We start from the raw sequence: 26744 nt of genomic DNA, 5'->3' as shown, positions 1-26744 counted from the left end.
TTAGCAGGGGGTACTCATAGATGAAATCTGGCCCCTCCGAGGGCAACAACAGCTGGAGCAATTCAACAGGCTCAGATGGCTGAGTCAGAAAGTCTGTAAGTGGTACCGGTTTGAGCCCCTCCGGGGGTGGCAGCAGGACCGGTTTAGCAGGCTCTTCTCGGGGTAGTGCAGCAGGCTCGGACCCCTCTCGGGGCGATGAGGCAGGCTCGGACCCCTCTCGGGGCATTGTAGCAGGTTCGGACCCCTCTCGGGGCGATGAGGCAGGCTCGGATCCCTCTCGGGGCATTGTAGCAGGTTCGGACCCCTCTCGGGGCGATGAGGCAGGCTCAGACCCCTCTCGGGGCGATGAGGCAGGCTCGGACCCCTCTCGGGGCGATGAGGCAGGCTCGGACCCCTCTCGGGGCGATGAGGCAGGCTCGGACCCCTCTCGGGGCGATGAGGCAGGCTCGGACCCCTCTCGGGGCGATGAAGCAGGCTCGAACACCTCTCCGGGCGTTGTAGCAGGTTCGGACCCCTCTCGGGGCGTTGTAGCAGGCTCGGACCCCTCTCGGGGCGATGAGGCAGGCTCGGACCCCTCTCGGGGCGATGAAGCAGGCTCGGACCCCTCTCCGAGCGTTGTAGCAGGTTCGGACCCCTCTTGGGGCATGGTAGCAGGTTCGGACCCCTCTCGGGCGATGAAGCAGGCTCGAACACCTCTCCGGGCGTTGTAGCAGGTTCGGACCCCTCTCGGGGTGATGAGGCAGGCTTGGACCCCTCTCGGGGCGATGAGGCAGGCTCGAACACCTCTCCGGGCGATGTAGCAGGCTCGGACCCCTCTCGGGGCGATGTAGCAGGCTCGGACCCCTCTCGGGGCGATGAAACAGGCTCGGACCCCTCTCCGGGCGTTGTAGCAGGTTCGGACCCCTCTCGGGGCGTTGTAGCAGGCTCGGACCCCTCTCGGGGCGATGAAGCAGGCTCGGACCCCTCTCGGGGTGATGAGGCAGGCTCGGACCCCTCTCAGGGCGATGAAACAGGCTCGGACCCCTCTCGGGGTGATGAGGCAGGCTCGAACCCCTCTCGGGGCGATGAAACAGGCTCGGACCCCTCTCCGAGCATTGTAGCAGGTTCGGACCCCTCTTGGGGCGATGAAGCAGGTTCGGACCCCTCTCGGGGCGATGAAGCAGGCTCGGCCCCCTCTTGGGGCGATGAAGCAGGCTTGGATCCTCCTCGGGGCGATGCAGCAGGCGTGGCTCCCTCTTGGGGTGATGAAGCAGGCTCAGATGGCAGAGCAGCAAGGTTAGAAGTAGTGTACATGGAAGACACAGATTGTACTGCCAAGGGCTTGATACCTCGAGCCAAAGTCTGAAGCTCCTGATTTTGTTTCTGGGGGAGCATTTTAGAGAAGGCACAGGCAGTTCTAGGACGTCTAGGGAAGGTGCTCGTTACATGCTGTTCAGCAGCTGTGGGAAGCAGAGCCCTGCTCGGGTTAATGAGTTCCATCTGTTTTTGTGCTTGCTCTCCTAGAACGGAAGTCCTAGAAGTTCTCTTGGCCAGGTAAGTTTTTGGTTTTCTTGGAGTATAAGCTGCTTTTTGGTAAAAAGTTTTGTGACAAGTTATGCTACAATCTTCTGTTAGCAAACTGTCCAGGGTGAAAACATTCCTAGCTGAGCCAGAAGCAGGGCAGAGTGTGATAGCTCTGGCTGAATCTTTCGGAGGAGAAGGTGGCCCGTTAGCTGTGCAGCGGGGGCAGGGTCTGCCTGGAGGCAAAAGACAAGGAAGACAGAGACACTTCCACCAGCCTGGTTTGGGAGAATTGCAATTAAGGCATTCTTGGTATACAGACACATTCCTTTTGTGACAGTTGCTGCAAATCCAGTGCTCCTGGTCCGAGAGCTGACAAGCTAAACAGTTCAGGTACGTAGGATAATTCAGAGTTTGACAAATGGTACAGATAATAAAGCGTGGAGACTCACCGTCTGAATACTGAGTCCATACTGTCTCTCCCAATGTAAATGGCTTCGGCATACTGTTACGACTGGGCTCCGGTCAGGAGTCGTGAACACCACCCAGAAGGGTGGCTCCAGATTGAGAGAGACAAGAATGGCTGATACAGGGTCTGGGTCCAGGCTGGGTCAGGGCAGGCGGCAGATAGCAGTGTCTGGGTCCAGGCTGGGTCAGGGCAGGCGGCAGAAAGCAGTGTCTAGGTTCAGGCTGGGTCAGGGCAGGCGGCAGATAGCAGTGTCTAGGTTCAGGCTGGGTCAGGGCAGGCGGCAGATAGCAGTGTCTAGGTTTAGGCTGGGTCAGGGCAGGCGGCAGAAAGCAGTGTCTAGGTTCAGGCTGGGTCAGGGCAGGCGGCAGAAAGCAGTGTCTAGGTTCAGGCTGGGTCAGGGCACAGTAAGCAGGGCAAGGCAGGTCAGAAGGCCCGTAGGCCACACGCACACACAGAAGGCCCGTAGGTCACACACACACACAGAAGGCCCGTAGGCCACACACACACCGTAAGCAGAGCAAGGCAGGTCAGAAGGCCCGTAGGCCACACGCACACACAGAAGGCCCGTAGGCCACACACACACACAGAAGGCCCGTAGGCCACACACACACCGTAAGCAGAGCAAGGCAGGTCAGAAGGCCCGTAGGCCACACATACACAGAAGGCCCGTAGGCCACACACCGTAAGCAGAGCAAGGCAGGTCAGAAGGCCCGTAGGCCACACAAGGCAAGGCAAGGAAAAGGCCCGAAGGCCGCGCAGGGCAAGGCAAGGAAAGGCCCGAAGGCCGCGCAGGGCAAGGCAAGGAAAGGCCCGAAGGCCGCGCAGGGCTAGGCAAGGAAAGGCCCGAAGGCCGCGCAGGGCTAGAGCAGGGAGCCCAGGTGAGCTCGATGCCGAAGCACCGAGGCAACTGTCAGGCAGGGTTATAAGGACACACCCAGAGCATAGAGTGGACAGAGGAGATGGACGGGGCCTGTCCGGAAAGCCAGCACTAGAGGGACCCCTTGTGGTGAGGTGGTTGCACTGCAGCCAAAACTGTAACAGATACCAGACAGAGATTTAAATGTGAGCTAAAAAGTTGGCTATTCATAAATGCTTACAACCTAACTTAGAAACATCAGAATGTAGAGATCTACAATAATAAAGACAAGAGATACTACTGGATGCATGAGGAACAAATTTAGCTAGAGTTTGAAAAAAGCTCAACGAACTGACTAATATGTAAAATCTGTTATATGGTTAACTTATTTCTGTATGTCATGTCTTATGTCATAGATCTATAGTTAAAATGAATGTTATTGGTATATAAAATGTCTAAATAAATAAATACATTCATACATACATCACTGTTGTTCAATGAGTTGAAAATACCTAAATATGATTTCATAAAAAGCAGTTTACCTTTTGTATAGAGGAGTGGCCTAGTGGTTGGAGCAGTGGTCTGAGGACCAGGCAAGCCAAGGATAAAATCTTACTTCTCCTACTAATACTTCTTGTTACCTTGGGCAAGTCACTTCACCCCCCATTGCCTTAGACTGTAAGGCAGGGAAAAACAGCACCTCTGAACAACTTGCCTTTGTTGTGTCCAGCGGTCCCTCAGGCTAACTCCATGAACCGCTGCCATCACCTCTCAGTCCAGGCCCTGGTAGGGAAAGATGCACACACAGCAGGATTCCCTTCTCTGCCACTCCAGGCTCCCCTCCTTTTTGTAACAAAACTCTGCTGGCTTCCCTCGTGGCTGGATGCCACTATTGGCCTGCCAACATGCTTCCCTTAGGCGTGCGCATGGCCTGCATTGACAAATTTAAAAGGCCTGTGGCGAAAAAAAAGCCCCCTGGCATGGGTTGAAGACATCATCCAGCTAGGCCTATAAAAGGCCTCCAGACCTCGATATCCTTGCCTCAGCAACAGATCTCCCTACAGCTTTGTAGTGTGAGTAGCCTCAGCAGGTCCTGATCTTAGTTTTCAGTTCCTGGTCCCCGTTTTCAGTTCTTTTTGTCTCCTTGTCTGCCCGCCTGCTCTGTTCCTTGCCTTCCTTTCCATCCCTCCTGCCCTATAGACAGATTCCAGGTATTTGACCTCTACCTGACTCCTGGACATTCTTGCTTTCCGCTTGCCTCCGACCACTGCCTGTCTTCCTGGACCTTCTTGCTTGCTGCCTGCCTATGACCATAGCCTGCTTTTGGATATGCTCCTCCTTCTCCTGCCCTAACCCGGCTTCATTGATGGATCTCTCCAGCAGAGGCCCCCACTTAAGACTGCTGTCCCTGGCACCCAAAGGTTCAACCAAGGGAACAAGGGCTGGTAAAGGTGAAGCTCCAGTTGAGCCTCTGCCTCATCTGGGTCCACCTGCTGATAGTGGAGACCTGCAAGGCGCCTACCTGCAGGTTATGCCAACTCTGCCTCAGCCTAAGGGTCAGCACCCACAACAGCCTTCAGCTCAGGTTTGGAAAGGTAATTTAATCCCAAATACATAAGCTCCTCAGCACTGCATTACCATCCAGCTATGATCTAGCCTAGGGCAGATTTTGGGTCTTCCTCAGGATATCCCAGACTCATCTTATGCTTTTGCTGGGGTCCAGGGCTATCAAAGATCTTTATTTGGCAAGCAGATAGGATGGAAGGAGGAAGACTTGGTACCAAGGCACAGAGATGGTGGGGACCCCATGACCAGATGCTCCGCCAGTGACCATGTACCCTGCTGGAAGAGATGTGAAGCTCAGACAGTAGACTCTGGGCAGCACTTGCTATGGCTCTAGGAGAAGATCTGGTCCATCTGCTCTAGCTCCTGCTCTGGGTGAGCCCAGGAGACTCTTCTTGTTCTGGCACAGTAAAACTACCTTTGACTCGGGAGTTCAACTTGACCACACATCACTTTCATCTTGGGCCTGTTCACTTGTGATATGAGATTGCTGGAAGAAACATATGGGATTCCTGAACATCACATATGAGTAGGAATTCAAACATTAGCCCTTTTTCTAGTTAGCCAGCTAGACATGTGCGGCTAACTTAGATGTAATATTAAGTGGCATGGCTAAGCCACTGAATATACATGTTTATATTTGCATTTAGCTGTATAAGCTATAACTGGCTAAGTTAGACCTGCTCTATGGCAGGTATCTCTAGCCGCATAACTTATAAGCTAACTCGCTCTACCCATTACATGCCCGCAACTTATGCAGCTAAATGACAGCCGCTGAATATAGGCACATATTCAGAGGTTGCTACTTAACCACGTAAACTATACTTATGAGGTTAAATAATACTGAATGTGTTTTGAATATTGACCTTACAGTTTTTATGGCCTATACAGACAGGTCCCTTTCTCCGCTACTTTTATGTCTGTCTGTAAATCTGGATGATCCAAGATACATGGCTATCTGGTACCAGGACCAGCAGCTAATTGGATTGGATTAATTACAAACGTTTTGCCCTTTTGGAGGTTTCCTATTTCTCTCTTTGCTCTCTCCAAACTCCTCAGTGTCAGGTGTACCAAAGAAATGAATCGCCTTGGTGAGAGAGATAGACAATGTAATCTGGCAGGTTTCTGCCGTCATAATACCCCTTTATGACATCAGAGGCTCACACTCTGGGTTAGGTTGCATGGGGATTCATTGTAGGCTGCAGTCCTAATATTAGATCAACATATAATTTATCCAGTGGAGATTTTGTACATGAGCTTTTGATATCACGACATACCCCCTTTCTTTTGCCTATATAGAAGGAAAACTTTAACTCATCAGATACTGAAAACCATGTTCACTAATTAATATTCTTAGAAAGAACTTGCCATGCTTGTGCAGATGATGTATTGGGGCACTTTTCATTGCCCTACACACATGGCTGAAGTGTCTTTTCAAAGATAACTCATAACAGTATACTCACCACAACAGAAAACTACATAAAAACCATTTCATACCGCCCTCCCTTTGATAGTGAAACACTGCAAAAAGATCTCCAAGAGGAACTCAAGATTTTTGACTTCACAAACACAGAAACAGCAACAACATCATGGATAAACATTACCAAAGTCATTGCGGATAAAACAAACCAAATCATCATAAAAACAATAAAGAATCCTAAGCATAACAATCAATGGTACAATGGCACCATAAGATCAGCTAAACGAGAACTCAGGAAAAAAGAAAGACTGGCGCAAGAACAAAACCTCCTCATCACTCAATGCATACCGATCCCGTTTAGCAAATTACAAAAAACGTATTCATAATTCAAAGAAAGACTTCTACTCGACCAAAGTAATCAAATACCAACAGAACCCCAGAAAGCTTTTCACCATCGTAAAAAGCCTCATCAAATCTCCCATACAAACAATTAAACTTCTTGACAACACTTTTTAACATCTATCTCCTACCAATCTGTCTCACACTGGATCACCTAGGACTGACCCATTTCCTTTACACTGATGACATTCAAATACTGGTTCCAATTCAGAATATGCTTGAAGAAACCTATGAGAAAATAACCTTATATCTCTCAAAAATCAAACAATGTCTCTCCAATCTAAAACTCATAATAAAATTTGAGAAAACTGAATTAATCATCCTTGACAAAAAAATCAATGACTCACCCATACAACCACTCCAAACAGAAAACCCCAAAACAATAATCTCTCCTGCTGACCATGCTAGAAACCTTGGTATTACAATTGACAAAGAATAATCTTTCAAAACCCACATAAATAAAATCAAAGAAGGTTATCACAAATTACTGACACTCAGGCGTCTTAAACCTTTCCTCACACAAAATGATTTTAGAACAGTCCTGCAACTTCTATTATTTGCAAACCTAGACTACTGCAATGCTCTACTCCTTGGCCTCCCTTTTACTATCATCCATCTACTCCAAATACTGCAGAACGCAACCAGAATTCTTATAGGAGCTAAGAAACAAGAACATATTACACCAACTCTCATCTCCTTACACTGGCTCCCAATAAAATACAGAATAGAATTCAAAGTTTTATCAATCCTCCACAAAATAATCGCAGAACAACAAAATTACTCGCTATCCAAACACATTGAAATACATGCTCCAATAAGGAACCTTCGCTCAATGAATAAAGGCCTCCTCAAAATTCCTCACGCAAAAATCACATATCTATCATCAAACTGAGAGAGAGCTATATCCATCGCCAGCCCCTCTCTATGGAACTCGTTACCCCACAATCTAAGAATGCAATTTGACACCAAAACTTTCAAAAAAAGTTAAAAACCTGGCTGTTTACCAGAGCCTTCTCAGACGCACTTAATCAACACCAACAGTCTCCCAACCAGACAACAAGAAAATAGAGATACCACCTGATACACCCATGAAATCTCAACTCAACCACGAAACCTACAATAGGTGTTCAAGAACTTTTTCCTATATACAATAACTAACCCTATTATTAATTCTATCAATGTTACCTAATTTAACTATACCATCATCTGTTAAAAACCCTAATGTTACTTTGTCCTCATATTTTTTTCATGTAAACCATTGTGATGGCAAAACCGAATGACGGTATACAAAACATGTTAAATAAATAAATAAATAAATAGAAAGCCACAGATTTGCAGCACTAAAAAGACTGTAAAAGGGCTGCATGAAAGCTGATAACAGAAACTGTTTTAAAGACGACGGACACATGGTACCCTGTGATCAGTGCAGGCTGGAGATCCCCTTCCTGTTAGTGGCCAAATATCCCCTTTTATATAGGAGAGCCTGTTGATTATTTTTTTTTAATTTAAATGTTTGGGCCACTTTTCCAAGGTGTCCTGCTTTTTAATCCACCTTACCAAAGAACGTCCAAGGCAGCTTATAATATTATTAGAAAGTAGGTACAAGTCCCTGACCAAAAGAGTTTATAATCTAAGGCACTGCCAAAGGCAATCGGAGATAAAGTCACGTGCCCAAGGTCACTAGGAGTGTCACTGTGGGACCTGGGATTGGAGCCCTGCATTCCCTGGTTCCATGCTTTTGTTTCAACCACTAGGCCACTGCTTGCCACTTCCATGCACAGTGCCTCTTGTTGTCACTATAACTATCCATATGAATGGATTGGAGATTTTGCTCATGAACCAGTTTTTCTGAAAGATAATAGCTGCATCGCTTTGTGATGTGCCTGCCAAATGTAAATCAGTCAATGAAAGGAAAGAGAGCCCAATCCCTGATGTAAAAAATTGGACCATTCAAGTGCTATAAAATGGGACAGAGCGACACACATTAGTAGGCCCAGGCTGTGACATGTGAGAGTTGTGACAGGGCAGCTGGTGGAACATCTCCCACCCACAATGAAAATGTCCAGGCAGCAGAGTGGCAGGTGGAGCCTTTCTTTCAGCTCATTGAAGAAGCTGGTGGAATAGGGTGGCCAGAAGAGTTCACTCCATTAGCTGCGAAAGTGTGGCTATGCAGCTGGCACCACAAGCATTGTCAACCTCGCTGGCAGTACATACTGGGCATGCTCATCTTACACAACTGTAAGGAAAGAAGGTTTGTCAAGATTTAGATTGTAAGCCCTCTGGGGAGAGGAAATACCTGCAGTATCTGAATGTAATCCGCTTTGAAATGCTGAAAAGTGGAATGTAAAAAAAAAAATAAAATAAAAAAAATATTTGAAACAGCGGCTTGCTGTGAATGAATCTGGTGTCCTATCATTGAACCACTGGGTGGCCCTGTTGAGAGAATTCAGACAAGATATGGAAAACTTGAAGAATCAATAATCTCACCCCTGAGGAACAGCAATTGGACCTCGGCACTAGAAAAAGGTTTACTGGGTATGACAGATCTGGCGAGTCTCCCGCTTTTGCAGGCCATCTCCCGCACTCCTGAGTAAAGAAGTTGCGACAGGCACAGGGACAGCATACACAGTCCTTTTATTGCTCCATCACTGCACTGAACTGCCTTCTGCTCTGGAGGGGACCCTGCTGCGAGTCTGCCAGACTGGTAAAATACTCTTCCTCTCTCAGTGTTGGGTCCCCTTCAACCAAGGACCTTGGTCTGAGCTCCACTGAGCAAGGACATTAATCAGGCCATGCTAATTAGCAACAAACTTGCTGAGTCTTATTCTTTGAAACAGCTAAAATTACTAAGAGGGTTTGTGTTTGTTCTTTTCCTGGAACCAGCAGCTTTTATCCTTTTGAATAGAATCTCATAATCTGTAGTACATTCATGGCATGGCATTTCAAATTCAGTTGCATGAGGCCCTTGCTTGGAGCGCTGGGGGCATAACCCCCCTTTCCCTCTTCATCCCTTCAGAAATCCTCCTCTCTTCTCCTCCTTAGTGCTCCTTCCATTTCCACCTCAAAGCCCGGTAGACTCTTCCTCCCTCCCACCTTCCCTTTGCAGTATTCCTTCCCTTCAGTGGTGCTAATTTCCCTCCTTCCATCTTCTGTTACCACCCCCCCCCCCCCAACCCCCACTCCAGTCAAAACCCAAACACCCTCGCTGAGAGGTGGGCAAATGACTGCCATGGGGAAGGGGATTCTCCAGGCCCTGTGCTTCTGATGTTGCTCTTTTTTGGGACATGGAAGAAATTATCTGCTTTTGAGCCAATGACACCAGACATCTGTGAGAAGTAGGTTTTTGCTTGCCACATTTAATGTTGCTCTCACCATTGGTGACCACAGACTTCACACTGTGGTTTTATAATGTACCGGATATATCCATACTCACAAACTTACTTCAGTGCAAGGACAACATTGTGGGAAGTTTCCCAATACATTACTATACTTGCTTAGTAAAAAATTTTAAAAAAAAAGCTAAATTAAGCACATGACATAGATGCAATAAACAGTCAAACTGAAATAAGCACAACAAAATTTTTCATATATATATTTTGTTAAGAATCAGAAATCTTGGGTAAACACATAAGGTAATTTATACATTTAATGAAAATACATTATTTACAATTTGAAGAAAAAGATGACTTCTTTACATTATAAAAACAACTTGCTGTGATATAGGCTTTTAACATTAATTTGAAGACTTTCTCAAATAAAAAGAATATTGTGGCATGATACAAGCTCTGAGAATTTGGAAAATGTAGGATAAAGTAAAAGTTGCTTACCTGTAACAGGTGTGCTCACAGGACAGCAGGATGTTAGTCCTCACATATGGGTGACATCACAGGATGGAGCCCAATCACGGAACACTTCTGTCAAAGTTTCTAGAACTTTGACTGGCACCTACTGGGCATACCCAGGATGGCACTAACCCTGCAACCAGCAGGGGACCTCCTTCAGTCTTTTTAGAAAGCTACAGTAAATGCCAAAAAATAAAATAAGATAATGTAACAAACCCAACACCGTGGGGTGGCTGGCGGGTTTCGTGACGACTAACATCCTACTGTCCTGTGAGAACACCTGTTACAGGTAAGCAATTTCTGCTTTCTCACAGGACAAGCAGGATGGTAGTCCTCACATATGAGTGAGTACCGAGCTGAGGATGTCCGAGAAATGCATCAAATGTACCCAAAGACGTGCAACTAACACAACTGGGGTGGAATTTGGTAGAGGGCACCCTGAACCCTAACGGGCAGGCGGAAGGGTGTTGGTACATCAAGTTGCAAAAAGGTTGCACAAGACAGACTGGCCGAAGATGAAATCTTGTCTTCTAGCCTTGTCTAAACAATAATGGCTGTAAATGTATGGAGAGAGCTCCAGGTAGCAGCCCTACAAATATCAGGAAGCGGCACCAAGCGTAGGTGCGCTACTGAAGTTGCCATGGCCCTGACAGAGTGTGCTTTAACATGGTCTTGAAATGGAATGTCTGCTTACTTATAGCAAAAGGAAATGCAGTCCGCCAACCAGGAGGAATGAGCCTGCTTACCCACAGGTTGACCCAATCTGATGGGAACAAAGGAAACAAACAATTGAGTGCTTTTTCTGTGGGCAGCTGTATGGTCTAGATAGAACGCTAGAGCCTGTTTACAGTCAAGGGTATGCAGAGCCTGTTCTCCTAGATTAGAATAGGGCCTGGGAAAGAAGGTAGGTAGTATAATGGATTGATTAATGTGAAACTCCAATACTAACTTAGGCAAAAACTTAGGATGAGGGCGGAGTACTATCCGGTAGTGCAGAAGTTTAGTGTAAGGCGGGTAGGTAACTAGAGCCTGTAACTCACTAACTCTGCGAGTGGATGTGATTGCCAAAAGAAAAATCACTTTCCATGTGAGATAGCGAAGATGACAGGATTGGAGAGGCTCGAGTGGTGGTTTCATGAGCTGACCCAAAACCAGGTTGAGGTCCCAAGAAGGGGCTGGAGGGCACAGTGGAGGTTTGAGGTGGAGCAAGCCCTTCAGAAAACATGTTACAAGGGGTTGTACTGATATGGGAACATCCCCAATACCTTTGTGGAAGGCAGCTACCGCACTGACATGCATTCTGATGGAAGAAGTTTTTAGACCTGATTCTGACAAGTGCCAGAGATAGTCTAGAAACTTTGTGATGGAACAAGTGAAAGGATCAAGGGACAGTGAGGAACACCATGACTTAAACCTGTTCCATTTGTAAAAATAAGATTCTCGTGGAAGGCTTCTGTGAAGCAATCAGGACACGGGAAATTGGCTCCGAAAGGTTGAGTGGCTGAAGAATTAACATTTCAACATACAGGCAGTCAGGGACAAGGCCTGAAGATTTAGGTGGCATAGGCACCCGTCATGCTGGGTGATCAGAAGCAGGTCCTTCCCCAGGGGAATGTGCCTGCAAATGGAGAGGTCCTGAAGAATCAGAAACCACACTTGGCATGGCCAGTGAGGGGCTATCAGGATCATTTGGCCCATGAGAGGGAGAAAGCATCTCTTGGCTGTGAGTGTTGGCTGCGAGTGAGAGAGCAAAAGTTCTCTACTTTGCGGTTTTGAGGTGATGCAAAGAGGTCTATGTGAGGGTAACCCCAACGTTGGAATGTTGAATCCACTTCTGTGGGACTCAATATTGAGAGACCATTCGTGCGGCTGAAAGATGCGGCTCAGCTTGTCTGCCAACACATTGTCCACTCCTGGAAAGTAGGTGGCCTTGAGGTACATCGAGTGGGAAAGGGCCTCTGCCCATATCTGTGTCGCTTCCTGACACAGGAGGTAGGAGCCCGTTCCTCCTTGTTTGTTGATGTACCACATGGCCATCTGGTTGTTTGTCTGAATCAGGATGACCTGGTTGGAAAGGCGATCCTGAAACACCCTGAGAGCATATCGGATTGCTCGTAGCTCCAGGAAATTGATTTTGTGTTTGGCTTCCTCTGGAGACCAGGAGTTTGAGTTTGTAGATTGGCAACATGTGCTCCCCAGCCGATGTTGTAGATTGGCAACATGTGCTCCCCAGCCGATGTTGGAGGCAGCCGTTGTAAGAGTTATTTGAGGATCTGGAGCTTGGAAAGGAAGGCCTTGGAGGAGATTGGCCTGACTTTCCCACCAAGCCAGGGATAGACGAAGTGGGTTGGTGATGTGGCCAACGGCTGAGAGTGGTTGAGATGATTGAATCCACTGTGACCTTAGAGTCCACTGCATGACTCTCATGGCAAGATGAGCCGTGGGAGTGACATGTACTGAGGACGCCATATGTCCTAGAAGAACTAGGATGTGACGTGCAGACGAGCTTTGTCGAGACTGTAGCTGAAGGGCGAGAGAAGAGATAGTGAGGGCTCTTTCCCAAGGAAGAAATGCTTTCGCTGTGAAGGTATCCAAATCTGCTCCTATGAATGACAGGGTTTGTGATGGGACCAAGCTGGACTTTGGATAATTGATGAGAAACCCTAGGGAGATCAGGGTGTGCAAGGTGAGACGTAGGGACATCAGGGCAGCTTGCTTGGTAGGAGCCCTGATCAACCAGTCATCGAGATAGGGACAGACATGGACACCTTGAGTCCTGAGGAATGCTGCTACTACTACAAGGCACTTGGTGAAGACTTGTGGTGCTGATGCCAGACCGAATGGAAGCACTCGCTATTGATAGTGCTTTGGGCCTACCAGGAATCGTAGAAATTTGCGATGAGATGGAGATATTGCAATGTGAGTGTAAGCGTCCTGGAAATCAAGAGAGCAGAGCCAGTCTTCCCTTTGCAGAAGGGGAAGGAGGGAACCCAAGGTTACCATCTTGAACTTTTCTCTTTGTAGGTACTTGTTTAAGGCACAAAGGTCTAGTATTGGGCGAACACCATCAAACCTTTTTGGGATGAGAAAGTACAGAGAATAGAATCCAAGGCCCAGTTGGGAGTAGGGCACTGGTTCTATTTTGTTGCGGGAGTGGACCCTTGGGCCGGCTGAGACTGATGATGTTGCACTGTGGAGACCCACAGTGGGCGTCGCAGCCGGGAGGTGGCACTGAAGAGGTGTTCCGAAGGCGGCTTCACCACTGGAAGCCCGAGGTCCCCCCAGGAGGAGCCTGTAGGAACCCGGGCCTCTTGGACTTAGGTGTGATCCTATGCGACCAAGGACCAGAGAAACAGCTGAAGAGTTAGTCGACGGAAGCAGCTGAGCCCAAGTGGCCAGAAGAGACTTCACCCTTGGAAGCCCGCTGCCCTCCCGGGAGAAGCCCGTGAGGGCCCAAGTCGCTGGGACTTAAGTGAATAATCTGGGCAAGCGAAAAACTGGATACCTGTAAAAGAGGAAAGGACTGAAACTGAAGTCATTGGACGAAGCAGGGTCAAAAGTCAGAAGCCAAAGACAGACAGGAGTCCTGATGCAGCAACTAGCAACTCAGAAAGAGTGAGTGAACCTCGTTGCAAGGCGAGGTCTAGAGGTGGCTGCAAGGTTTAAATAACCTGGCAGCATCTGATGTCATCATTAGGGCTGTCCTCAAGTTCCCGCGCTGGCCCCTTTAAATCTTGAACCCCGACGCACACGCACCTAGGGGGCAGGGCCAGCGACAGAAGGTTGGCAGCATCTCCCTCACAGAGGGAACGCCACAGCAGGCTGTGTTTCAGGCCTGGACGGCCGAAGAAGAGTTCCAGCGGCCTGGCCTGACCACAAGGTAAGCGGAGGACCCGGGGCACGGCCTGGGACCATAACATATTGCTCTGGACTGGAGGAGGAGGAAGATCTCTTGATCCAGGAGTGGTGAATGGTCGGATGTTCCCCACGTCAGCCGAGGTGGGGAGTCCGGTGGAATGGTAAGACAGTTGAGATGATAACCTTGAGTGATTATAGCCAGGACCCACTGGTCTGAGGTGACTGTGTGCCAGATGTCACTGAAGTGGCACAATCAACCTCCAACTGGTACATGCATTAGGGGAGGCTGAATGCTTCTCTCTAGAAAAAAGTCAAAAACCAGATGCTGGACCTGGTTGTGGAGTTGTCTGCGCCTTTTACCTGTGAGGTTGCCTGGATTGGCCTTTCTGGTAAGGCTTAGTAAAGCAACCTTTGGACGGAGGAGGATAAGATTTCCTTTGGTGGTAAAAGGACTTTTTGGGATCCTTCCTGAATGTTTGCTTAGCAGGATATTCAGAAGGCAACAAGGAGAGTTGGCGAAAAATCTCATGGTGATCCTTGAGCTGTGCCACTGCTTGTTGTATTTTCTCACCAAAAAGATTGTTCCCAGTGCAAGGCAAGTCAGATAGTCTGTCTTGGACCTCAGGCCGTAATTCCGACGACTTTAGCCAGGCCCACCGCCTCGCAGAAATAGCTGTTGCTGATACCCTGGAAGCGGTGTCAAAAATGTCATAGGTAAATCTTATTTCATATTTGCCTGATTCTAATCCCTTTTGAGCTAGGGCATGTAATTGTTCTTGAGACTGTTGAGGTAGGGACTCAGCAAAGTCCTGTACCTGTTTAAAGAGGACCCTGTTATACTGGGTCATATAGAGTTGGTAAGAAGCAATGCGGGATATAAGCATTGATCCCTGAAAGGTACACCGACCTATAGTATCCAGGAATTTTTGCTCCTTCCCTAGAAGGAAGGAAGAATGAGGCTTGGATTGTTGGGCTTTCTTTTGGGCTGACTCAACAACCACTGAATGGTGATCCAGTTGGGATTTCTGGAAACCTGGAGTTGACAGGACTAGGTATGTGGTATCCGCTTTATGATTTACTGGAGCCACTGAACCAGGATGTTCCCAATTCCTTTTCAGAAGATCCAGAATGACATCATGGATGGGGATAGATGTGATTTCTTTAGGAGCATCTAAAAATTGAAGAAGCTCCATCATCTGATGTCTATCATCCTGTTCTGTCTGAAGTTGAAAAGGAACCACTTCAGACATTACCTTCACAAAATTAATGAAGGACAAGTCCTCTGGAGGGGAACGCTTCCTGCTTTCAGAAGGAGAGGGTGGTGATGGTAAGTCATCGGTATCCTGGGATGAATCATCGGTCCATGCATCGTAGGGATCATCTCCAGTACCCCAGTATCATTAGAGGGACAGAAGGTTGGCACCAAAGGCATTGAGGGAGTCACCGGTGGCACCGATAAAGGCACCGAAGGCATCGATGGACGAACGTGCAGCATCGATGGAAGCAAAGACGCAATCGGTGACATCAATGGCCTAGGCATCGAAGGGACTCCCGATGGAGGAAGTAACAGTGTTTCTCCTTCTTCTGTCGATGAAAGAGGAATCGGAGAGGAGGGCACTGGGTCCATCGGTGTCATCGGATCCATTGGAGGAAAAGCAGCGATCAGCGCTTCCATCCTCGTATGTAGCAGTGCCAGCGCTACAGGAATGGGATCGGTCACCGGTTCAGGTATCGGTACCGGTATTGAAGGAATCTTGAAACCTTGCATTGCTCTGTTGATGGCCTCCTGAATCATCTGATCCAGTTCCTCTCGGAAGCGTGGAGCCCCGATGGCGAAGGAGGAGGCGGCGGAGGCGTAGCCAGAGGGACCACCATTGGAGGTGGAATTGCAGCTCCTATCACCAGTCCCGGTGAAGGGTGCCTCGGTGACCCTGAACCAGATAGGGATGGTGCCTTTTCTGGACGGACTTTATTCGAAAGCGGCTCAGACTATGGCGACGTCGAGGCCTTGCCTGCGTCAATGGTCTGAGATCTGCGGTGTCGATGCTGATGCTTTTCTCGACAGTCTCATCGGTCCTTTTCCTGCGGGGGAACAGAGCAGGTCGATGGCCGTGGAGACATCGATGCTGGTCGGACACTAGTCAATGCCCGATGCTGGTGCGATGTAGATGGTGTCGATTCGGACAACGTCAATGCTATGGATGGCAGAGTTCTTGACTGAAAGAGAAGTTCCATTTTCTCCATTCTAGCCGTGTGACCTTTAGGTGTCATAAGGGCACATTTGGTGCAGGTAAGAACATCATGCTTGCTACCTAAACACATTACACAGACCTTGTGAGGATCGGTAATGGACATTGTGCGAGTACAGTCCGGGCATCGACGGAACCCCGACGCCTTGGCCTTTGAAAAAATTTAACCGTGGTGCGGTCGACAGCCAGTAGGCCATGAGGGCCAAACTCGACGGGAATCGACCGGAATCGGGTAAAAAAACTTACCGGAGTACGACGGAGTAAAAATTTAACAGGGGGATCTATGTGGGGTATTAAAGTATGAAGTAATTCCGTGAGGAAAATTCCTGTCATGAATCTCTGTAGAGCTCCTTAAACTGTGTGGCTACTGCTGCGTGGAAAAAACAAGACTGAAGGGGGACCCCTGCTGGTTGCAGGGTTAGTGCCATTCTGGGCATGCCCAGTAAGTGCCAGTCAAAGTTCTAGAAACTTTGACAGAAGTGTTCTGTGATTGGGCTCCATCCTGTGATGTCACCCATATGTGAGGACTACCATCCTGCTTGTCCTGTGAGAATATTTTGATTAACCCTATTTTTCTTTTTTTTTGCCTAGAAGTCAACTCCTGAGGCTAGAACCTGCTGCAATCTGAGCTATGAAACAATGAGTTTTCATTTATAGCTGCATGGGATTTTCCCCGCTTATGAACCTCTCTCTTTCTCTCCTGTCTAGCCTAGTCAGTGAGAAGTCCTCTGGCCAGTGCACACTTTAAACCAGACACTAGTTTTTACCGTTGAGCACTGGCTGGGACTCCCTCCATGGCTGAACATAATGCCTCAGTAAAGCCTTCACTCCATTGCCAGAGTCAGGTTTATGACTTGACCCCAGTTCTCCAGCAAGCAGCTGCCTAATTGTGCTGCTGCTGGACCATGGGCCCTACCTGTTTTGGTTTTTTTTGGACCTGGCAGTTTCTTCTTGCTCCTTTGTGCTTCCAGATGAATTGGAATTGGCTTCTAATGTGCATCAACACCATCAGCCTTTGTTCACACCCACCCACTCAGTCCAGTCATCACCACAACAGTCTTCGGACCAGGTGTCACAAATCATAGGTCCATCCAGAAGCTGGCTAACAGGGGTCCCAACTCTAGCCACTAAGTATCACCACTGAGCAATGACTGCAACTCCCTCTTCCCAGGGGCTGCAGCATCCCCAGCATTGGCTGGCCCAGGAAGCAGAAGCTTGGGCCAAGAATCAAACCCACGTCCGCTGCATGGCAGTGCACAGCATTTGCCACTAAGCTGAGCCCACCCATAGTAACACAGTAAATGACGACAGATAAAGACCAAAAAAGCCCATCTAGCCTGCCCAGCAGTGATTTTATGCACATTACACAAAGTAGATCAAATTCCCACATGGAACCCAATCTCCAATCCCGTTGTGTCCCCTTTAGGGTTGCAACCTGTTTCTTTATGTATGCAAATGTACATTTTATCATGGAGTATATCCTGTGGGCTCCATTTTTAAGTTTTGCCATACATTCAGCATGAGGCAAACCCATTTGAAAAACAGGCCCCTGTGGGCCCTATTCAGACCTTTAGGTGTGGGACATATCTTCCACGTAGAAATAACAAGAAAAAACTGAATTAATCAATCTGGCCAATTTCAATCTTTCCTACAAATACATTTTCTCTGTGTGGAACATATGCACCAGTCTTAAAAGTTTCCATATGGCCTTTGGTGCTGCAAACAACTAACCATTCTGACACTGGGTGAGCTCCTCCTCCTACTGCTTGCACAGTAGCCAGATCTTCTTCCATTTATTAGTCAAAAACTGACAGTTCTCTCATAGTTCATCTTCAGTAACTCCAGAAATAAAAAAATAACGTAAAATCCAAACCTTTTTATATTATTCCATCTTTCTACTGGGACCCAAGAGTAGACAGAGGACTTTTTCCTAGAAGTGAAAAACTGTAGAGAGAGACTCCTAAGTAAATAGTGCCCATTCATTCCATATGCTGTTTTGTAGCCACTGAAGAAACGGATTTGTCCACTGGAGGCCCTTGCTCACTGGAGTGTCTGGTTAGAAACAATCATTATTGTTATTTCATTTATCTCCTCACAACCGGAATGATGTAGTGAATGTCATCTTCCGTGACCAGGAACACTTCGTGCCATTCTCTGGGATACTCCTCGGGATAACATGCCAAGAAATCTTCCTTGCCAAACATGCACAGCCTGAACACTTTGATCTTTACTTCAAGTGAGTAGCCAAGAAGAAACATTTCAACCTGGAGAGAGATTGGGGGGGAAGGGGAAAGAGAAAAAAAAAACAAAGCCCATGTCAGTTTGAGGTTGAAATCATTTAATGCATGCTTTGCCAATTACTACTGCTTGCTTACTATAGAGCAGGGGTCGGGAACCCATGGCTCGCAAGCCAGATATGGCTCTTTTGAGGGCTGCATCTGGCTCGCAGACAGTCGCCACTCTTTCCCGCTGACCCAGCTGCTCCCCGGTCCTCCTCCGCCCGGGCTTAAAATGCTATCAGCCCGGGCGGAACGCGGCAGGACAGCTGGAGTCAGCGGCACCGGCGTGCTCTCTTCTTCCCCCCCCCCCGGCCCAGAAGAGGAAGTGGAGAGTATCGGGTGCCTGCGCGGCAAGAAGAGGCCACGCTAGTGCGCTCGGCATCGGCCCGAAGAAAAGAAGACTGCAGCGCGGCTCGGAGGAAAATGAAGAGCTTCAGCCGCGGCGGATGGGACTCTGCCTCCGCGAGGGCTGAAAATGAAGAGGTTAGCGTTGGGAGGAGGCTGCTGCTGCTGCCGCGAGTTCCCGGGGTGGGGGTGGGGGAGAGAGAGAGTGAATGAGCGAGCAAGCTGTGTTTGCTCGCTCATTCACTCTCTCTCTCCCCCACCCCGGGAACTCGCGGCAGCAGCAGCAGCCTCCTCCCAACGCTAACCTCTTCATTTTCAGCCCTCGCGGAGGCGGAGTCCCATCCGCCGCGGCTGAAGCTCTTCATTTTCCTCCGAGCCGCGCTGCAGTCTTCTTTTCTTCGGGCTGATGCCGAGCGCACTAGCGTGGCCTCTTCTTGCCGCGCACGCACCCGATACTCTCCACTTCCTCTTCCGGGCCGCGGGGGGGGGGGGGGGGCTGTGTGTGTGTGTGTGTGTGTGTGTGTGTGTGTGTGTGTGAGAGAGAGATTGCATGTATGTGAATGATTGAGAGCCTGTACATGTGAAAGAGAGTATGTCTGTGATTGAGAGCCTGCCTGTGAGAGAGAGAGAGAGCATGAATGTAAGTTTACCATTGGGATCCTGTATGTGTAAGTTTGTGATTGAAAACCTGTTTGTGTGAAAGAGTATGTGTGTATGATTGAGATCCTTTGTGTGTGAGAGAAATCATGTGTATGTATGATTAAGAGCCTGTGTGTATAAGTAAGAGAGAGATCATGTGTGTCTGTGTGTGATTGAGAGCTGATTTAGGTGAGGGAGCATGTGAGTATGTGATTGAGAGCCTGTGTGTAAATGAGAGAAAGAGAGGACATGTTTGTAAGCATGTGAATGAGAGTCTGTGTGTGAGAGAAAAAGACAGCATGTATTTATGTGATTGAAAGCCTGTGTGTGTGTGTAAGCGTGAAAAGATAGACAGCATGTGTGTAAATGTGTAATTAAGAGCCTATATAAGTGAGAGAGAAAAAATGTGTATATGTGAGTACTGAGAGCATGTGTGTATAGGTGTGTCATTGAGAGCCAGTGTGAGAGAGAGCGCTGGTATGTGACTGAGAGAGGAGAAAGTTCCAAGCAAACCACCCCGCCTCCTGCTAATTCAGAACAATCTCAGGACACCTGGATATCAAACGTTCCCAGGTATGCAGAGCAAAAAAAATTTTGTATCCTTATTATTTTTCATTACTGGGTCTTTGTGTCTGCTATTTTGAAATATTTTGTTGGTATCTGGAAATGTTTTATATGCGTTTTTAATTATTGGATATTCCACTCATCAGCTGTTTCAAAATATGTTCTTTTTGTTAGTACAGTTTTACTGCTGATGATTTTATATTTCTTGATTTGTTTTATAAGGTTGGGTGATGTTTCTTTTTTCCTTTGTTACACTGCATACAGAGACTCTGGTTTGTTGCAGTTTCCAATTCAGTTTTTTTCTGCATGCTTCTTGTTATGCGTTTTGGTCTCTTTATTCTATGTTAGGTGAGGGACAGCACGTGATTCAGGTGAGGTTTTCTGCTGGCGTGTAGTTTCTGTGTAGGACTCTATAGCAGCCTGACTTGGTCCGTTTTCCTAATAGGAGATGTATTGGTGTCTTAAGGCCTGGTGTAATATTTTCAGAGACTTATTGTACTTTAAAAGTGTGATCTTACATAAAATGCACACATTTACTTGTATTTAGTTTTAAACATATTGTATGGCTCTCATGGAATTATATTTTAAAATATGTGGCGTTTATGGCTCTCTCAGCCAAAAAGGTTCCTGACCCCTGCTATAGAGAGTTCAATAATAGTTACATTGTGCAAACACATTAATGGATCTTGTAGAGCAGTGATTCTCAACCTTTTTCCCCATCGTGACACACCTGACAGGCCACGCTCACATGTGTGACACACTGCTCATTACAATTCACGGCGGAAATAAAAAGTAAAGGTCCGGTAATTATTTTTATTGTTTAAAATGACACAAGGAAAAGATACGTTTTCTGTCTGAACAGAAATTGCATAAATAGTAAACATCCCACACCAAAACAGCACCAATTTCCAGCACTTAAACAGTAACCACCTTACCTAAGAAAAGGCAACACTGAAAATATTACACCAGGCCATAAGACACCAATACATCTCCTATTAGGAAAACGGACCAAGTCAGGCTGCTATAGAGCCCTACACAGAAACTACACCCCAGCAGAAAACCTCACCTCAGTCACATGTACAGACCCTTACCTAACAAAGACTAAAGAGACCAAAACGCATAACTAGAAACATGCAGACAAAAACTGAATTGGAAACCGCAACAAGCCAGAGTTTCTGTATGCAGTGCAACAAAGGAAAAAAAGAAAATTCACCCATCCTTATAAAACAAATCAAGAAATATAAAATCAGTAGCAGTAAAGCCATACTAAGAAAAAGAACAGATTATTTCAGAACAGCTGCTGAATGGAATATCCAATAATTAAAAACTCATATAAAACATTTCCAGATACCAATAAAATACTGCAAAATAGCAGACACAAAGACCCAGTAATGAACAATAAGGATACAAAAATGTTTTTGCTCTGCATACCTGGGAACATTTGATATCCAGGTGTCCTGAGATTGTTTTGAATTAGCAGGAGGAGGGGTGGTTTGCGTGGAACTTTCTCCTCTCTCTCAGTCACATACCAGCGCTCTCTCTCACACTGGCTCTCAATTACACACCTATACACACATGCTCTCAGTCATTCACATATACACTTGCTTTTTCTCTCACTTATATAGGCTCTTAATTACACATTTACACACATGCTGTCTAACTTTTCAAGAGGGCGTGAAACTGCTAAGAGTTTGGTCTGACCGGGGCGGCGGATCCCTCTTGGGCGGGGAACGCTTCCCACATGGCCCCAGCCCCTGCAGGGCACATTTCCTCCACGGCGGTGCACCACAACTGGCTCTGGCTTGGCTGGGAAGGCCTCGGGTGGGGGCAGGGGGCTCGCTGCTCTGGCGGAGTGTGTTATAGCCCCCCCCCCCCCCCCCCCGACAGCAGCTTTGCCGTTTCTCCCGGGGCTGAGGGAGATGACGCCACTGCACCCTCCTCCAGAACCCCCCTCCCCCTCGCGAGGGGAGCGGGGTGAAGGGGGACGGAGCCCCCTGCATGCGGTGTGACTGTTAACCGGGGCGTACTGTCCACCCAACCCATCTTGAAACATGGACCAAGGAGTCTAACACGTGAGCTAGGACCTGAAAGATGATGAACTATGCCTGGGTGGGGTGGAACCGCTGTGGGTGCAGATCTTGGTCGTAGTAGCAAATATTCAAACAAGAGCCCTGGGGAGAGTTCCCTTTCCTTTGTGCAGGAAAGGGCTCCCTGGAATGGGTTGGCCCCCAGAGTGGGGCCTGAGCCTGGGCAAGTGTGGTGAAGTGGAGGAGGTTTCCATGTGAACAGCGGTTCAACATGGGTCAGTGGGTGTTAAGAGAGAGGCGACACCTGGGGAGAGTTCCCTTTCCTTTGTGCAGGAAAGGGCTCCCTGGAATGGGTTCCCCCTGAAAGTGTGGTGGTTCCATTGGCATCTAGTGAGCTCTCACTGGTCTTTTAAAATCTGGTGGATGTAGCAGATATACAAACGAGAATTTTGAAGGCTGAGGCGGAGGAGGTTTCAGCATAGCTCTCTGCTTCAACGGCAGGGGAGGAAATTTTGACAATTTACGCATATCCAGCATAGCCCTCTGCTTCAATGGCAGGGGAGGAAATTTTGACAATTCACGCATATCCAGCATAGCCCTATGCTTCAACGGCAGAGGAGCAAGTCTGATATTTCACTTTTTTGATATTTCGCGTTGAATTCGAAGGCCAGTCGGGGGCAACTGGCCTTTAAATTCAACGCGGCAGCTAGGGAGAGCAGTCAGGCCTGCGCGATCGGCACCGGAGACCCGCCGAGGTAAGGCCTAAATACTGCACCCTTTCCCATGACCACCGCCAGCGCCGACCACGCGGCTCCCCCAACTCCAGACGCGAGCCGCTTCCTCCTCCTCACCGTTGCACCAGAGCCAATTAAAAAGAAGCAGCAGCTGAACAGCCAATCGGGGGACAGCCCCGTCTGGCCTTAAATTCAACGCGGCAGCTAGGCGCTGTGCGCCAAAGGTGCGCGACAAAGGGGCAGGCCCCTTTGTGCGCCCCTTTGTGCAGCCCCTTCGTGCAGTCCCAACACCTTCCTATCTACTTTCACTACTGCCACTCTAGCCTTGGTCCTCAGACAAACCTACTTCTCTACAATCACTTCCACTCCCAGCAACCACACAAGCAACTTTAGCCGCAACTCTCCCTAGCGTTTACTTTCCCAGCCCCCAACTTTCTCTCCCACGGACGGCTCAACCGCCAGACTCCGAGCACACCACTGGACAACACCGGAGTGCTGCTGGAACCTCTCACGACAGCCGATCATATCCTCCATACTCTCCCGGTTCGCTTCTCCCACACTCCTCCCACTGCCAATAGTCCCCCTCAAGGATACCATTGCAGCCAAGCATCTCTCAACAAATTAACCCACAACCTCCCAACTACTGTCTAACTTTCTCTTGAACCTTTCAGCCAGTCCACTTCCTTTAGACTCTACAAGCCAGAATGTATACAGCTTCCCCAATCCCCATTCTACAACACTATACATCTTCTACAGGAAATCCCACCAGGCAAGCCCGACACCGCTCACTGATAACCCTTACCCCCATCCTGCTTGCACCGATCACACAACTTCTAGGCATTACGCTATTCTCTTTAACTCTTCTCAATGCACAATCCGTTACCAAGAAATCTCTGATCCTAAATGATTACCTTCTAGACGCCAAGCCAGACATATGTGCAATAACCGAAACATGGCTAAAACCCACAGATACTGCTATAATAAATCAACTACCAACACTGAACTATGACATCTTCTCTCTCCCTCGACAGAAAAAAAGGGTGGGGGTATCTTATTAGTAACAAAAAAATGCCTTAGATTCACTCAACACCCTTTCATATCAGATCCCAAACTGGAAAATCGGCCTATTCTCTTCAGACCATCTTCAAATTCTACTAGTCTACAGTCTACGCCCCCCCCCTCCCCCCCGGGCCTCGTGGAAACAGACTCCTCTCCCATTATTGAAATAATCACAACTCTTACTAATCTGGACGCTCCTGCAATAATCCTGGGAGATTTCAATCTGCACATAGACGACCCCATACTCTCATCCAGCTGCGAAGCCTTCTTCACTGCCTTGGGATTCAATCAGATAGTCAACAAACCCACTCACAAAGCAGGACACACGTTGGATTTAATCTTTGTAAACTCTGGCATCAAACAGTCATCTCACCATAATTGCAAGAAGGTCCCCTGGTCAGATCATACACTAATCTCAACCAGGTTCACGCTGAAAGAAATCATTACCGTCCGCGCACCCCAACCTTCCTTCCATTATAGAAGATCCTGCTCTTCTGAAGACCTCAGCAATCAACTGATCTCACAGCTTCCTCTCATAGACCTCACCAACCCAAACACGGCTCTCCTTTCCTGGAACAACATTACAGAATCCATAGCTAATAAACTATGCCCCCTTACAACAAAAAAACCCAACACCAACGCGTTCAAAAGACAGCCGTGGTTCACCATTGAACTCCAAAAACTGAAACAAAGCTTAAGACAGAAAGACAGCAAATGGCGTAAAGCCCCTTGTACAAGCACACTCTCTGCCTACAAACTGGCCCTACACCTTTACAAGACCTCCACTGCTAGATCTAAAAGGGACTTCTACGCGCATAAGATCCATGACCTTGTCTTCGACGCCAAAGTACTTTTTGCCTTTGTTTCCAATCTAACCCAAATCAACGCACCGGATATCCTTATCAATCAAGCACAATCAAAAGCCGAAGAACTGGCACTGTTCTTCCGAAACAAAATAATCAATCTCCTAACACAGCTGCCCACTTTCACCCCACCGTACTTGAGCACACATCAACTAACCAACAACAAATCCATATATCTTGAAGCATTCGAATCCATCACTGCAACAGAGATCCAGTCAGTTTTAAAGAAAATGAAACCCTCCACTCATCCTGCAGACCATATCCCCAGCAAACTTCTCCTGACAACCCCTGACTCCATCTCCAAAACACTGGCGGACATCATTAACTGCTCTCTATCTCAAGGAATATACCCAGACGAACTCAAACTGGCATCCCTCAAACCTGGTGTTTGAGGGATGCCAAATCTGGATCCTACAGACCCTAACAACTTCCGCCCGATCGCTAACCTGCCATTCATAGCCAAGATCATGGAAAAACTAGTTAACACTCAAATATCAAACTACATCGAAGATAACAAACTACTATTCCCTTCTCAATATGGGTTCCGCAAAGCTTCCAGCACAGAATCTCTCCTTGTATCGCTGACAGACTACCTCATTTTGGGCCCTGACAAAGGGCAATCATTCCTACTGATTCTTTTAGACCTCTCGGCAGCTTTCGACACCATCAACCACTCCATACTCATAAACCAACTTTCTACCATTGGTATAAAAGGTACGGCACTAACTTGGTTCAAAACTATTCTCAGCAACAGAGGCTACAAAGTTAGAATCCACAACAAAGAATCCCCCCCGCCATGACTCACCGGTAGGAGTCCCACAGGGTTCCTCTCTATCACCCACGCTCTTCAACATTTACCTCCTTCCGCTGTGCCAGTTCCTAACAAGTCTAAAACTTAAACACTTTCTCTATGCTGATGATGTCCAGACAGTGATCCCCCTTAAAGAATCCTTCTCCAAAACTCTCGAACATTGGGAAACATGCCTCCAAAAAATCAAGTGCCTTCTTGCCAGCCTAAACCTCATATTAAATGCTGCTAAAACGGAACTCCTGCTCATCTCCCCAGAAATTAGCAACCCACTCTCCACCCAAGTGAGAGACTTGGGAGTTATAATTGATAACAGGATGAATTTGAAAGCATTTGTCAACTGTACAACCAAGGACTGCTTCTACAAACTCCAAGTGCTGAAAAGGATAAAACCTCTATTCCACTTTCAAGATTTCAGAACAATACTACAAGCAATAATCTTCTCAAAGATAGATTACTGCAACGCTATCCTACTAGGTCTCCCATCTTCATACACCAAGCCTCTACAGATGGTCCAAAATGCGGCAGCAAGAATTCTCACCAACACCAGGAGAAGAGACCATATATCCCCTATCCTAAAAAACCTACATTGGCTCCCTATACACTTCAGAATCATCTTCAAGTCCATCACTATTATATATAAAACCATCCACCAACTTACAACACTTGACCTACAATTCCCGCTCAGCCAACATCACTCCTCAAGACCCACCAGAGAAGCATACAGAGGATCCCTCCAGGTACCTCATATCAAATCCACTCAACATATAACTTTAAGAGAACGGGCCTTCTCGACAGCTGGACCATCACTCTGGAATTCCATCCCACTGAACCTCTGTCAGGAGCCTTGCCTCCCAACATTCCAGAAAAGACTTAAGACTTGGCTGTTCAAACAAGCTTTTCCGGACCCCTCCTAATTTCCACCTCATCAACATCCATGTCCCAGCCACAGCAGCTCTTTGTAAATAATTCTACATGATGTTATATTACTACTGTATTTCTCTCTTCTCCCAGTTCAACCATCCTTGTTATTTGTAACTGCAATTTCCTTTGCACAGGTTTCAGTTTTAATGTATTTTGCACCCCTTGTTCAACTGTAAACCAGCAAGATGTGATTGTATCATGAATGCCGGTATATAAAAACTTTAAATAAATAAATAAACAAACATACTTTCAATGCAAAGCCAGCGTAGCTCTCTGCTTCAACGGCAGGGGGAATGAAGAAAGGTGGATCTATATTCAGGCAACAATCAACAAGGACTGAATTACA

At 47.5% G+C, this 26744-nt stretch overlaps 1 protein-coding gene and 1 pseudogene across 2 annotated transcripts in view; both read right to left on the bottom strand.

Annotated features, from left to right (window-relative positions):
• LOC115083300 overlaps positions 1–13969 on the bottom strand; it is a 119302-nt pseudogene extending 105333 nt beyond the window's left edge.
• Positions 13970–16658: 2689 nt separating this feature from the next.
• Positions 16659–26744, bottom strand: part of OTULINL (OTU deubiquitinase with linear linkage specificity like) — a 100818-nt gene continuing 90732 nt past the window's right edge. For both annotated transcript variants that reach the window (XM_029590047.1, XM_029590046.1), the window contains one exon: positions 16659–18420. In XM_029590047.1, the coding sequence (XP_029445907.1) occupies positions 18241–18420 (180 nt within the window). In that variant the 3' untranslated portion in view covers positions 16659–18240. The remainder of the gene's footprint in view (positions 18421–26744) is intronic.

The sequence above is a fragment of the Rhinatrema bivittatum genome, chromosome 2 (genome assembly GCF_901001135.1).
Source record: "Rhinatrema bivittatum chromosome 2, aRhiBiv1.1, whole genome shotgun sequence".
Classification (NCBI taxonomy): domain Eukaryota; kingdom Metazoa; phylum Chordata; class Amphibia; order Gymnophiona; family Rhinatrematidae; genus Rhinatrema; species Rhinatrema bivittatum.
Note: the sequence above shows the minus strand (reverse complement) of the source record. Positions and strands in the feature narration are given on the sequence as shown.